The following is a 13,384-nucleotide window of genomic DNA, read 5'->3' as shown; positions in this document are numbered from 1 at the left end:
GAAAGTTGAGCCTGAGTGGTACATAGGGACCCTGCCCTGGTGTATGATAAAATGGCGCAAGGAGGTAGTTCTGTGTCGGGTAGCGTAACTACGTTACGCTCAATGTGGAGAAGTTTCATTATTAACTCAGATGAAGGACAACAAAGGTAATACTACAGCTTCACGACCAAGAGACGGATAGGTACACTGTATATTCTTAGGGGAAGAAAGAAATCCATGAAAGAGATCTAAGACAATGGGAATAAAGTCTACAACCGCCTCCAAGCAACGCTGATTGCCGACACTCTCTCACATTGGTGTAGTTGTGATGGGAGGCACACCTGTGCGCTCGGTGTCACAATTGTGACGTGGCGCATTTGTGTCACTTTTCTGACTCTTGTTACTCTTGTGACTCTTGTGCAGTTTTGGTCAACGCTGTGCGCATGAAGCAGGTGTGTAAAACAATCCTCTCAGAAACATTGAGACAGGGTTGGTGCGGCCCATCGGGTTCTATAGATTAATTATCCTTCAGTAATGTAAACATTCGGGTGCTTGATTTGAGTATGCGCGGTAGTTCTTGCCCATGCTCTTTATCCCTTTGTAGATCTACTTAGAAGGAGGGCATATATAAGACCTATATTAACAAGACAATTGATTATGTCAAGTAGAGTACAAATATATTGAATTCACAGTCCAAAAAGCAATTCTAGCTAAGCCGAAGATGAGTTTGGGCGCCTGTGTGGAAGCCTCTTGGTCTAGAACAGGATTACGGAGCGTATCAGCTGGCCAGAACGCGGCGACCACACTTTTAATGAAATGAATAATGTCGTATGGATAAGAGAGCTAACACGTGGTAGTTTCAACGAGATTTGGCCGTAATATACTGCCGCTCTAGAGTGATCGAACGTTTCAGTTTATATCTATTCTACGGGTCGGGGTTGATAGGTTTGAGAGCGCTGCAAATATAATTCCAGCTATTATGCTACACAACGTGATGAATCCAGGACTAGCCATGGCCCTTTGGATACTTGAATCTAGTAAAGTCTCATCTCCTTTTCCTCGCCCAGGATAAACGTCCGCTCTTTGCTCCCAATCGAGCCAATACCGATGCGACGAAAGCCGAGAAGGCCGTTTCCTATCTCATCCAAAGAGCTTGCCACCGACTCTAAGATGAGGAATGTTTCTCTGTGAAAGCCCGATCGATCATCGAACCTAGATCGTACGAGTAGACAGGTATAAGTGGCAAAGGCATCTCTTGAAATGGTTTCATCGTCAAATTGCCCCATAGACGACCATGGCATCGGCAAAGAAGAGTCCAATACCTCTCCCTCCAGGTGGAAATAAGGAGGATTGGATTTGGATTCTGGGGCGATTCGAAAGCGGATATCCTTGAGGTGACCATTGATGACCAGAAATGTCGACTGCACACTGGATTCCGTAGCCAATCCGTTCCAAATATTGTTGCAAGTCGATAAGAGAACATGATCCTCTTTTGTCTCTAGGTCTTCATCGGAGAGTCTCCAGAAGTCGAAAAAGACCGGAGCATTGCAAGACAGCCACGTCCAAGAAGGCATTCTGTGAATACCAGACCCCTTCGTCGATCCTATTCGAAGCCATAGAAGGTCTCCAACAAAAGATTCCTTCCATAAGCCCAATAACGGCGAATTCCCCGTCGTTCGCTGGTAGTAAGTTGCAATTCCTGCGATTGCTGCGAATCTGTCGGCTGGAAATGTAAAGTCTCTGTTGGAATACCGTTCGATCCACTCATGCCAGATCCGCTTTTCCCTTTGGGAGGGTGCCAGCGTGAGATTGCGATCACCGCCCATCAGCTCCGAACTCTCCAGAGTTTGGCCAGCTTGTGTTTTGTAGAAACACCTGCACTGCCAATGCATCTCTGACTCCATGCAATGTATGATACGGTGGGAGAGAAGCTCCTCTTGCAACACCCACCCTCGAGTGCTCAAATGTGCCCCGCCTTGAACATTCCGTGCCGTTCGGGCCTGAACCCTGATCATGGTGGTCAGGGGTTGATCTTCGTGTTGATAAACAAAAACGCGATGGCTTTTGGCAGCCAATCCAGACGTTTCGACAACGACGGTCTGGCCGGGATCAGAAGAACTAGTTGGTGCGGCACCTGTGTCGTCATTGCTTTCAAGAAAGCAACCTCCAGCGCTATCTAGAGCGTCGCTGGCGGCGATGTTGATTGTGCTTCCGAAAAACGTGTCCCCCATTTGAAGTGCCTCAGATTGCCAGTCCTCGGGGTCATCTTGCACAATACAGAGGGAATCAATCCACAGGTAGCGGATATCGAGAGACCGTGTAATCCTGATAGCATCTCGAAAGGTTCGCGGGAGTAGCTCCTCGGAAATGCGCTTCTCAAACTGAGGTTTTGTCTTTATCGTGGTTCGCATAGGCACATGGTGGCCCCAGCAATGACTCAGGGTTGCATATCGAATGGGCTGGTTATCCTGCTGTATCTGATTCCCCTCCACGATACGAAGAGATTCATTGACTCCGACGTCAAGTAAGCGCTTTGGGTACCGCTTTGCGGGCGGGTTGCAGGCCTCATGATTCGATTCGCAGTCTCGGAGCCATTCCACTATCGTTTCAATTCTATCCTCGGAATCTGTTTTCTTCTCATCTATTTTGTTGAACACCCAAAACTTAGGATGCTCAAGGCCTAGAGACAGATAGTGAGCCTCTTTCAAGAAAGGGTTCCGTCATCTTCATTGAATGCAGTTACCTTCGCGTTCAGGCTGGCACGAGACCCCAATCGTATCCACTCGTATGTAGCTCAATCCGAGTTGCTCGACATTCAAAGTTGCGCGCAAGGTTGCCCAGGTTATCTTCTCGGCTTTCTTTGCGCTTGCAACCTCTAATTCAAGCTGGGGAGGTGAACGTAGGGTGGCACCCTCAAGTCGTGTCATGGTCATGGAATAGCTCTGTGTTAACGATAGATCCAAAAGACTGGAGCAGAGGGGACAAGACTGCGCTGAACTTTGAAGCTGGTGAATATCTTGGTGCCACTCAAGTTGTTGGGCCTGCCAATGTGGCCCGCTTGAATCGGTGATGTGCCGAATGATACCTAGACACAGGTCGCATGGCGATTGCGTTCGTAGATCCATATCTTCGTGTCGCTAGTTTAGAGACGCAAGCGCTTTAGAAAACATGTAGGTGAGGGGTTTATCAAGTCGACAGCCCAACGGCAGCCTTATGTCGGCTTCTGCCTGTTCAAGCCCACCACGCGTCAACCAACAACAGCGGAATCTCTTATACCCGAGGGCACTAGGCCTTATAGGATATAGGAACAGTGCTTACAATTCTAATGCAAAAAAACTCATCTATTCAGTCTTCCTAGATGCTTTTTATATTCTTTATAAGTTCACAGGATAAATCTAATTAATTTCTAGTTATAAATTTTAATTTAAAGAAATCTATAAACCTATATAATCACCTAATTAGGCCGATTTCTTCTTCTCGGTAATAATCTCCGGGAGTGCACGACCAATAGATGCCCAGATAGGCTCCGGATCAATATATGAGGATGACTCCGGATATTGAACCGATTTGAGGTTCAAACCGCTTCCATGGAGATATCGTCAGCCTGTCTAGACGCAATGATCGAGTCGTCGAGGACATATGAGCATTGTGTGGTGAGAAAAACAATATATTGACGTTTCAATTTAACCCCATTGCCTCCTATTATTGCTTGCTTCCTTCGTCCTCTCTCAAGAATGTCTTCGTGGCAATGATAATAATCAGGGACCAAAGTGCACGAATGTCGCCCACTTCGCGATGTTATCAATATTGCCATTCTGGCTCCTATATTCAAAGCCTGCACGGTGCAAGGAATCAGCCACTTCGTCATCATCAAATTCCCCTCTTTCGAACACACATTTGTAAAAGTTCTCTCGCAATCGCCACAGCTGCTCCGTCATGCGCTTTCCACTAAGATGCAACTACATGAGGGAACCCAGACAGTAGGAATGAACTTGCGAGGTGGATGTTTTCGTCGACGAGGGGGGCCTGTTTAATTTCTGCCGTTGAGCAGGCAGATAGATAGGTAATTTGAGCCTGGTCATTGTGAACAAGATCAAGGTCTTCGATTCTCAACTCCTCTTGCATAGAGTTCCCTACAATGAGCGCACCCCACTCGGGAAACTCTGCACTTGCCACACCGTGGCATACGAAGTGGCAGATCCTCACATCTTTGAATTCGTCCAGGACTTGCGACTTGGTTGGCTTTTCTAGCATTGTGACGGAGAAGTGACTATCGATTGGAGATACACTGGATGAATCTTTCTCATGAATCTTTCTCCCAAAGAGCTTGCAAGGTTCATCATACGTTCGAATCACAGGCGTCACCATCAGAAGTATTAGTAACGGCCTGTTGACCATAGAGAATTCCTCGCTCGATATCTTCTGGATCATGTGACACATGTGTAAATCGCGCAGCGAAAAGTACTCCCATAGAATGCAGGAGGCCTGCATAATCAGGATGCTCATTCGGGATGTCTTGGAGGATTTCCAAATTCCGGGCGATAGCTCTGTCGAGCAGTTGGACGTCTCCATCTATAATGAAATCCTCTCTGAGGCAGATCACATAGTCAGTCGTGTAAACGTCTGGCAAAATGTGGGTGGTTTTTTTGGTGTAACGCTGAGTGCTTCTTCGCCCTGTTGAATGGCAGTCTGTAGGTGCTTCGTCTCTCCCGTCTTTTAAAATTGCTTATAATATTGATCACAGTTGTGATGCAACGTGCTCCCAGGATCCCCATCTTGGTTGACTGCTAGGATCTGAGTCTCGTCCATGGTAGTTCTTGATCTGGGGTGTTCAACGAAGGGGACTTGAAGCCGTACTGGCAACTTTGTTCAACTCAAGTATTACAAAGGGAGAGTTTTCGATATTTTGGGGGGTTGGTGCTATGCTCGCGTATTTATTGGCTTGCACAGCATGATGAGGCAACGGGAATGAGGTGGAAAGTGCATTCAGGCCACCAATCGAATTTCAATAATATTTTAGTCGAGTAAGTCAAAGGTTCATGTGACGCGTCTCACTGCACTGCTACTCTTTGGTGATTGGATGAATGGCGTGTATGGGGTGAATGGCTGATGAACGAGAAGCCTCGGATAATCGTTGTTCTGCACATACACCGAATCGTCCATCATTGGGTATCGATTCGAATACCAGGTATCAAGGAGATTAGGGAGTCCTAGTTCAGCAGGACAAGCCAGTCAAGATTGTCTTCGCAATGTCTTCCTTCAGTAAGATATACGACCTACCGATCCTGAATTGCAGGTATCGGGATAAACACGCGGACCAGGTTTAAACGACCTCATTTCGTTTCAATTCACCGTCGCCCGTGTCCTCAGGTACGGCTTAAGGCCTGTATCAGCCACAAAGGCTGACGCGTGACATATAACGCCTAAAAGGGAGCTGAGATGTGTGTCATTATTCGCAGTTGCTATTGTTAGAAATGTTTGAGGCCTCTCATCATATCCCATTCCTCCTAAAATTTGGGCATGTCGTATAAGTCTTCAGGATCTGGTTGCATATTAGCGCTGTCTGTTCATGACAAAGATGGAAGCTGTGATCATTACCTTTGCCCTGAGTACTAATGTATTGCTTTACCGCCCGCACCCTCTTTGCAATCTCCTTCAATCCCTCATCAAGCTTCTCTTTCACCCGCTCATTGTGCGTGGCGGCACCCTTAATCGCCCTCGCAGCGACATCAAACCTGCTGACAGAATTGACTAGCATCATATCGAAAGGGGTTGTCGTACTGCCTTCCTCATTATAGCCATTGACACTAATCCTGTCCAGACGTGGGCGCTCAAACAGCAGTCCCTGGAGCTCAGTTGCGTACCCGTGGTAATTGAAGCACACCGGCCGGTCTTCTGTGAACAGACCTTGGAACTCAATGTGGCTGAGCGCGTGTGGGTGATGCGATTCAGCTGCAAGGACCATCAAATCAGTGACATTGACGACACGAACTCGAAGGTCAGGCAGCAAATCTCTGAGCAACTCGGCGGCTTTGACCACTTCGAACGTCACTTCAACGCCGACCCCTACAATGACAACGTCGGGGGTCTGTCCGTCATCGTTCGATGCAAACTTCCAGATTGATGCGCCTTTCTTGCAGTGCTCAGCAGCATCCTCGGCGGAGAGGTAGACGGCGGTTGGTTGCTTCGAACCAATCATCAGGTTGACGTAGTTCTTCGACTTGAGACAATGGTGTACCGTGCTGAGGAAGCAATTGGCATCTGGTGGCAAATAGACCCGCGCAGCTTCTGGCTTCAGGTTCAGAACGGCTCCAATAAAGGAAGGGTTCTGATGCGAGAAACCGTTGTGCTCCTGGCGGGCCCAAGTGCTTGTCTCCAGGTAGTTGATGGAGCTGAGATCACCTCTCCACTTGACACCTTGGGCAATTTTGTTGAACTTGGAGTACTGCACCATCATCGTATGGATGATTCCCAGGAATGACTCATAGCTTGGAAACAGGCCCGTACGACCTGTCAATGTATAGCCCGAGAGAAGCGCCTGACAGCAGTGCTCCGAGAGAATCTCGATGACGCGACCGCCGTTTGCGCGAGCATACTCATCCCATTGAAAGTTTCGGCCCGTATTTTGAAGAACGCTGCTCAGCTTGTTACTCTCTAGCTCATCAGGAGAGAAGACTCGGAAGCTTGTGGGGTTGTCAAGGACAACCTGGTTCAGGAATTTGCCTGTCTCCTCCATACAGCTGACGTGTTGGAATTTTTCGACAGCAAAGGATTTCCAGCTGGGCATATTCAGCGGTTGGTATGAGTCGTATGTTTGCTTCAGCTGCCCGAGCTTCTTAGAGTCTTTCTCTGGTATGATGTCGAGAATGCTCTTGGTTGGCGTGCCATCCTTGAGCAATCTACTTGGCTCATATGTTTGAAGCCAAGATTGCAGGATCCTCAAATGATCTTTATCTTTGTTCGCATTGGGGACAGGAATCTGGTGAGAGCGAAAAGAGCCCTCAATAAACTCGCCATCCACCTTCTTTGGGCCAGTCCAACCCTTGGGTGATCGGAGCACAATCATAGGCCACCGGGCCTTCACAATCGGCTTGCCGTCTCGGGCAGCCGACTGGATCTTTTGGATCTCACCCAAGGCCCAATCCAATGCGCTGGCGAGTTCGACGTCGATGGATTCCAATGTTTCCACGATGGACACCTGGTATCCATACCCAGTGAACAGACAGATCAGCTCTTTATCATCCATGCAACCAAATATAGTACGTTCGCTGATCTTGAATCCATTGACATGCAAGATCGGAATGACAGCCCCAGACTCCGCCGGGTCTAGATACTTGATCAAATGCCAGGCGCTGCATACGAGTCAGACTTTCAGCTATAATTCTAAGAGCACGGTAAATACTTACGCTGCGGTTGGACCGCTTTCTGCCTCTCCATCGCCGATGATACATGTGACTATCAAATCAGGGTTGTCCATTATAGCACCGAAGGAGACAGCAAGCGCATAGCCCAGTTCACCACCCTCATGGATAGCGCCTGGGGTTTCAGAATTGATGTGACTAGGCCTGTGAGCCGCTGGCCGATTATCAAGAGTGAGACTTACCTTGGGAACCCTCCAGGAACCGAGAACCCAGATATGAGGTTTTTCAATCCACGTTCATCGATGGGGTACTGGTCAGGGAAGAACCTCCCCAATGATCCCTCAAGCCAAAGGGCAGCTAGAGCAGCCGGGGCACCATGCCCTGGGCCGATGACAAACATGACATCCAGGTCGTGCTTTCGAATCAACAAGTTAAGATGAGACCACACAAGGATGATCCCAGGGCATGTTCCCCAGTGACCTGGTATTGTTAGCTCGAGATAATAAATGATGGCTTGGCTACTCGCCTAGTAGCCGTGGCTTGACGTCTTCAAGTTTTAAGTCCCTGTCAATCATTACATTGTCTTTGAGAAATATCATAGCTTCTAACTATTAGTGTTGTTCTTCTCTCATTTAGTTTGCCGATGCATCGAGACTCACACCCTGCGATGTAACAGGCCGCCTGTTGGAAATCCTTCAAGGACTGCGACACATTCTGGTCCAAGTGGATTTTTGGAACTCTTGCAGCAAGATACAAGGTCTCATCCGGTAGTTGGCTCGGCAGTGGTGGTGGATTTGGTCTGTCGATTACTTCTCCTGGCATCTTGGAAGTCACCAGCGGTTTGATGGAGTAATGGAGAAATTGGACGCTTCAGATGAAAAGAAAACCAGCAAATTTGAAAATCGAAACAAGAGTATTAGAATGAAAGGGCGAAATCATCATTTTGTTTGAGATTATCCAACTGGGCGGCGAAAACAGCGAGGCAAAGCAAGTCGTACGCCTTCGATGACGCAGATGACGTCGACCCGACCCATCCCCGCTTCCAGGACGAGTTGCAGGAGCTCGCTTATAGCGGAGGTAACCTCCAAGTATTCGCACGGCTCTGTTTAATTACGTCAACATTGTGCAATCATGCCACCCTCTCACTTTCGCCTCACTTTCGCCGCAAATATCGAATGTTTACTGGGCTAATTGACGATGATATTCGGAGTGCATGACATCGATTGCGACTTGGAACACCGTCATCAGGGACGCGAAGGAAGAGATCCGGCGCCCAATGGCATGCAGATCTTTTCCTGAATAAACTAATCGAACGACCGATGTTTTGAGTGTTCTTCATACTGTTTCACCCAAGATCCAACCCCATAAGTACCAGTATGTAGTATATATTTGCCGATAAGTTTGCAATTTCTGAAATTGTCGGGAACGCGTTGGTTTAAAAACAGAAAGTTCTTGTTGGAATACTTTCAATCCACTCATGCCATATCCTTTTCCCTCTGATGCGCTGGCTTGAGGTTACAGTCACCGCCTATCAGCAGTCTCAAAGCCATTTTATTATATTTTAATTATATCCTCGGAAATTGTTTCCTTCTTATCTACTTTACTGAATATCTAAAACTTGGGGTGTCCGAGATCTGGACACTAAAAGTGGGCTTGTTTGAAGAAAACTATTCCGTTATATATCTTAAATACACAGGTCAACAGTATAAAAGCAGCCTTATATTAACTTTTACCTATTTATACCTAATATATATCAACTAATAACAGCAGAATCCCGTATATCTCAGGGCACTAAGCCTTATAGAAATAGTTCTTATAATTCTAATATAAAGAAACTTATTTTAGTATTCTTAGATAATATACTTAATATACAAGTAAGATAGATAAGCAAGTAAGATAAAAATCCCAACCTTCCTACTAGAAATCGCAATAAAAATACCACAAACTATTTAATTAATTAAAACTACTTACTATACTCTTCTCTAGATATCTCAATTACTACCTAATAAGTCCTTATATTATAGCCGGGCTTGCTATAGATACTATAGCGCCGAACTCCCAGTCCGACTAATCTTCCTCGACTACTACTCCTCGATAATTCGGCTACTACCTATACATCTATATCTATTTAATTAATTACTTACCTTCTTTCTTCTACTATTATAACTCCTCTTTTTTACAGTTTATTAGTGGGAGATACACTTAGTGCAGACAGGGCCTGCACAGTAAGAGTCAGAGATACCCTATAGTTCAGGGATAAGAAGGTCCTACAGCTAAAACCAGCAATAGAAATCGGTATAGAAGAGATATTAAGTACTTAATTAAGTGCTTCTAAATAGAATAGGATAGAATAATTAATTAGGAAGGGATAAAGAGCTGCTATAATAGCTAGTTAAATAGTAAGTTAAGTAATAAAAGATTATCTTTAAAAGTTTAAAATTAAAAAAGAAAAAAGTATACCCTTTTTATAGAGGATAAGCTTATTCTTTAAGTAGTATTTAATCTTATAGCTAGACCTATTACTATTAAACTTCTATATATCTATTAATATTATTATAAACCTCTCCTATAACTCTATACTTATCTCTAAGTACTATAAATTACATAATAAACTTATTAAATTAAAATAAAAGAAAATAGCTAGTTATATATTTATAACTATTAAGTAAATAATTAAGTTTCCTAAATTAATTAGCTTCTCTCTAGCTCCTAGTATCTTTACTAAATACCTAGTTTTACCTTCTTATATCTAAATACCCTTAATAGTCTTTTTTTAGAAAAGGGCTATTATTAACTTCTTATTTCTTTTTTATTATTTAACTTATTAATCCCAGTTGTAAGCTGCTAATTATTTAGTATATATTAGTTAAATTAATAGGGGTATAGGTTAAAAGGTCTGTAAGTAGTAGCAATAATAATAAGTTATTATAATATGCTAATTAACCCGTTAGGTATATTAATAGCCTATATATTAGTCTCCTTAAGATATTAAATTATTAGATTTGGAACTATTAGTAAGGTTAAGTATTTAGATGTAAATCTAACTATTTATTTACCCCTTAGCCTATAATAGATATTACTAAAAGCCCTCAGTCTAGCCCCTTCTTTCTTAACTATAAGTTTTCTTTTTAGTACCTCTATAATAGTTAAAGTGGGGTTTAGAATAAATTAAGCTATTCTTACTAGTATAACCTCCTCTTTTTTATTTATATCTATTTCCTCTATATCCTATAGCTACTACTAGAACTTATTATTATTTTTTCTAGTAATTCTATTCTTTATAATAGTTTCTAGTAGTTATATAATTAAGTTAATTAATTATATTATCTTACTAAAAGATAATTTATTTAATAATATTAGATATAGAGAAGTAATAAGTAACTCTATTAATATTATAGATAGTAGATATTAAGAATAAAATCTATAAATAACTTACTTTTCTATAATTACTTTTTTCTTTTTTTATCTATTAGCCTATCTAAATTTAATAGGCTGCTCTAGAAATTAATATACTTAATAGTAGCTATAGATTTTATTACTATTATTTTTTATAATTACTATTTATAATTTAGATTAATTTCTTTAAGAATAGAATTTAGTAGCAGTCTTATCTTTAACTAATAGAATTTTTAATCTGGGATATATACTTTATTAAAAACTACTAATCTTTATATAGAAATAGATACTTTTTTACTAATATAGCCTTTTACTTATAAATATCTTTACTAAGAATAAATAATTCTTATTTTGAATTAGTAGCTTTATAGGTATAGTTATTTCTAGTAGAATTAAGGTAGAAATACCAGGTAATTTAAGGTTAGAAATAAAATCTATTAGAGTAGTATACTTAGCTTTAATATCTAACTTCTTATATTTAAAGCTAGATATATCTACTACCTTACTATAATTAGTATATAACTAAATTAACTAATTACTAAGTAGTATAAATATAGCAACTAGCTTTACTATTTCTTATAAAGTTATTTAATAGATCTTAATAGAAGAGGGTATAATAGTTAGTATTTAGTATTTAATATAAGAGAGAGTATTATTATACTTTATCTATTAGAGTAATATAAAGCTGCTATATTAAGTATATATTTAGTTAACTAGTAAAAATATTATATCTTATATTTATATATAGATAGTATTAGGTAATTCTCTGATTCTTAGAGTATTTATAGAAGAGTTATAGATATAATTCTTAATATTAACTTTATTTAGAATTATTACTTTAAGAATACTAATTATTTTTTTTATTAACTATATCTTATAATCCTTAATATTTATAAATTTAAGTAGGTATAGAATTTAATTATACTATCTTAGGGTATTTTTATTCTTAATAAGCTTAACTTTTCTATTAATTTTTAATTAGCTTATAGTAAATTATCTAATTAACTACTTCTAATTTAATTCTACTATACTATATATATTAATTATTAGTAGGAATATTAAAAGATAGCTATACTTTTAGTCTTTAAGTTATAAGGTAATAAAAGGGCAGTAAATATTAAAGTTATAGAGTAGCTTATAGTTAGCTAGTATTTCTTAAAAAGCTAAATTAATAGCTTTATAATACTTATTAGCACCTCTTTTCCAGGTATTATAATAGTATAGCTAGACTTCTTTTTAGTTAAAAATAAAAGCTATCTAATAATCTATATAATAAATAACTCTAATAACCAGTTTCTTATTAAATATAGCAGTATAAAAATCCTTATAGCTAGTATATTCTATTATAATCTAGCACTTAATATATTCTACTCTAGCTATAAGAAAGATATTTAATCTAGTAGAATTATAGGCTGGATTTAGAAATAAATTAGTATTATTAATAGTAAGGTAATTCTTAGATACTATTATTATATCCCTTATACTATAGGTTACTATTATAAGTAATAGGTTAATATTATAGTTACTAGCCTACTACTTTATATATATCCAGTAGAGAAATTTCCAGATATTCTAATAATAATTACTTTAAGATTAACTATTAATATAGTTATCTTAAATTTTCTAAAAGGGATTTTAAGGTATAATAATTTTCTAGAAGTTATAGTAGTTAATATCTTATTTAAGTAATAGGTATATAAAGTTAGTCTTATTTTAATATAACTATTTAATATATAGTTAGAAAAAAGCAGGCTAGTAAATAAGAGTATTGGATATATTTTAAAAGTAAAAATACTCAGCTTAGTAATAGAAATACTAGCTTTCTTCTTTTTAAGTAACTTTAAAAATAAAGTACTTATTTTTATTACTTATAAGAAACTTATACTCTTTAAAGCTAGTAGATTTCTTAGCTATCTTATAGAGAGATTATAGTTACTAGAATTAAATATAATTTTAGTATCTTAAAAAATTAGTTAAATTAATAGGTATATATATAGAGGTTTTAATATTCTACTTTCTAAGTAGTTTTTACAGCTAATTAGAGTTTTAATATCTAAGATTTTTACTAGCTGGTATTAAATTTCTTAAGATAAGTTAATTAAGTAATTATTAAGATAATCTTAATATTAAATAGTAAAAATAGGTATTATAAGACTCTTAGTAATACTATTCTTTAAAGAATTAAAGTTAGTAAGTAATAGAGGCTTATCTAGAAAGTTTATAAAAAGAAAAATATAGAGTACTAGCAATCTAATTATACTAGTATCTAATTAGGAGGTAATAATTTAATAGTAGCAGAAGGCTTATATAAAAGTAATAAAAAGAGATTTACTAAGAGTATATTAATATATATTACTTTAAGCTATTAATTTAGAAGCTTACTTTCTCTTTATTTACTCTAATTTATACCTTAAAACTCTATAGCTAAGGTCTTTTAATAATATAATTATAAGTAAATTATTACCTTTAAGATTATAAGCCTAAAAGAATACCTTATAGATCTTTAAATTTCCCTTTCTTTTTTCTTTTATATTATTACCTTCTATTTTTAATTTTTTTATTATAACCTTTTAAAAGCTTAAGATACTTACTACTAAGAAATATACCTATCTTTCTAATATTCAAACTCTAATTAAATATTAAATTAA

The 13,384-nt window shown here is 39.2% G+C and overlaps 3 protein-coding genes across 3 annotated transcripts; all 3 read right to left on the bottom strand.

Moving 5' to 3' along the window:
- Positions 1-1,013: 1,013 nt before the first annotated feature.
- On the bottom strand, positions 1,014-2,906 carry BGZ61DRAFT_541195 (heterokaryon incompatibility protein-domain-containing protein; the record flags this gene model as incomplete). The annotated part of the gene is made up of 2 exons (XM_046255011.1): positions 1,014-2,659; positions 2,723-2,906. The coding sequence occupies 2 exons, from the start codon at positions 2,904-2,906 to the stop codon at positions 1,014-1,016; spliced, it is 1,830 nt and encodes a 609-aa protein (XP_046094567.1).
- Positions 2,907-3,927: 1,021 nt separating this feature from the next.
- On the bottom strand, positions 3,928-4,347 carry BGZ61DRAFT_373099 (uncharacterized protein; the record flags this gene model as incomplete). The annotated part of the gene is made up of 1 exon (XM_046242226.1): positions 3,928-4,347. The coding sequence occupies one exon, from the start codon at positions 4,345-4,347 to the stop codon at positions 3,928-3,930; it is 420 nt and encodes a 139-aa protein (XP_046094566.1).
- Positions 4,348-5,186: 839 nt separating this feature from the next.
- BGZ61DRAFT_192415 (XFP N-terminal domain-containing protein) lies at positions 5,187-8,302 on the bottom strand. Its single transcript, XM_046237822.1, has 6 exons — positions 8,000-8,302; positions 7,867-7,941; positions 7,583-7,820; positions 7,386-7,538; positions 5,578-7,331; positions 5,187-5,521 (listed from the first exon to the last, which is right to left on the bottom strand). The coding sequence occupies exons 1-6, from the start codon at positions 8,160-8,162 to the stop codon at positions 5,487-5,489; spliced, it is 2,418 nt and encodes an 805-aa protein (XP_046094565.1). The 5' UTR covers positions 8,163-8,302; the 3' UTR covers positions 5,187-5,486.
- Positions 8,303-13,384: the final 5,082 nt, after the last annotated feature.

This window comes from Ilyonectria robusta, assembly GCF_021365365.1.
Source record: "Ilyonectria robusta strain PMI_751 chromosome Unknown BGZ61scaffold_56, whole genome shotgun sequence".
NCBI lineage: Eukaryota > Fungi > Ascomycota > Sordariomycetes > Hypocreales > Nectriaceae > Ilyonectria > Ilyonectria robusta.
The sequence above is the reverse complement of the archived record's forward strand: the minus strand, read 5'-3'. Positions and strand labels throughout refer to the sequence as shown.

What these genes read in the sequence shown, in the direction of transcription:
- BGZ61DRAFT_192415 (XM_046237822.1), bottom strand. Translation starts at nt 8,162, where the DNA reads ATGCCAGGAGAAGTAATCGACAGACCAAATCCACCACCACTGCCGAGC. An exon ending in GAAAGCGGTCCAACCGCAGC is followed by an intron (nt 7,332 to 7,385) that starts GTAAGTATTTAC and finishes ACTCGTATGCAG; the next exon opens with CGCCTGGCATTTGATCAAGT. An exon ending in CATTAGTACTCAGGGCAAAG is followed by an intron (nt 5,522 to 5,577) that starts GTAATGATCACA and finishes ATATGCAACCAG; the next exon opens with ATCCTGAAGACTTATACGAC.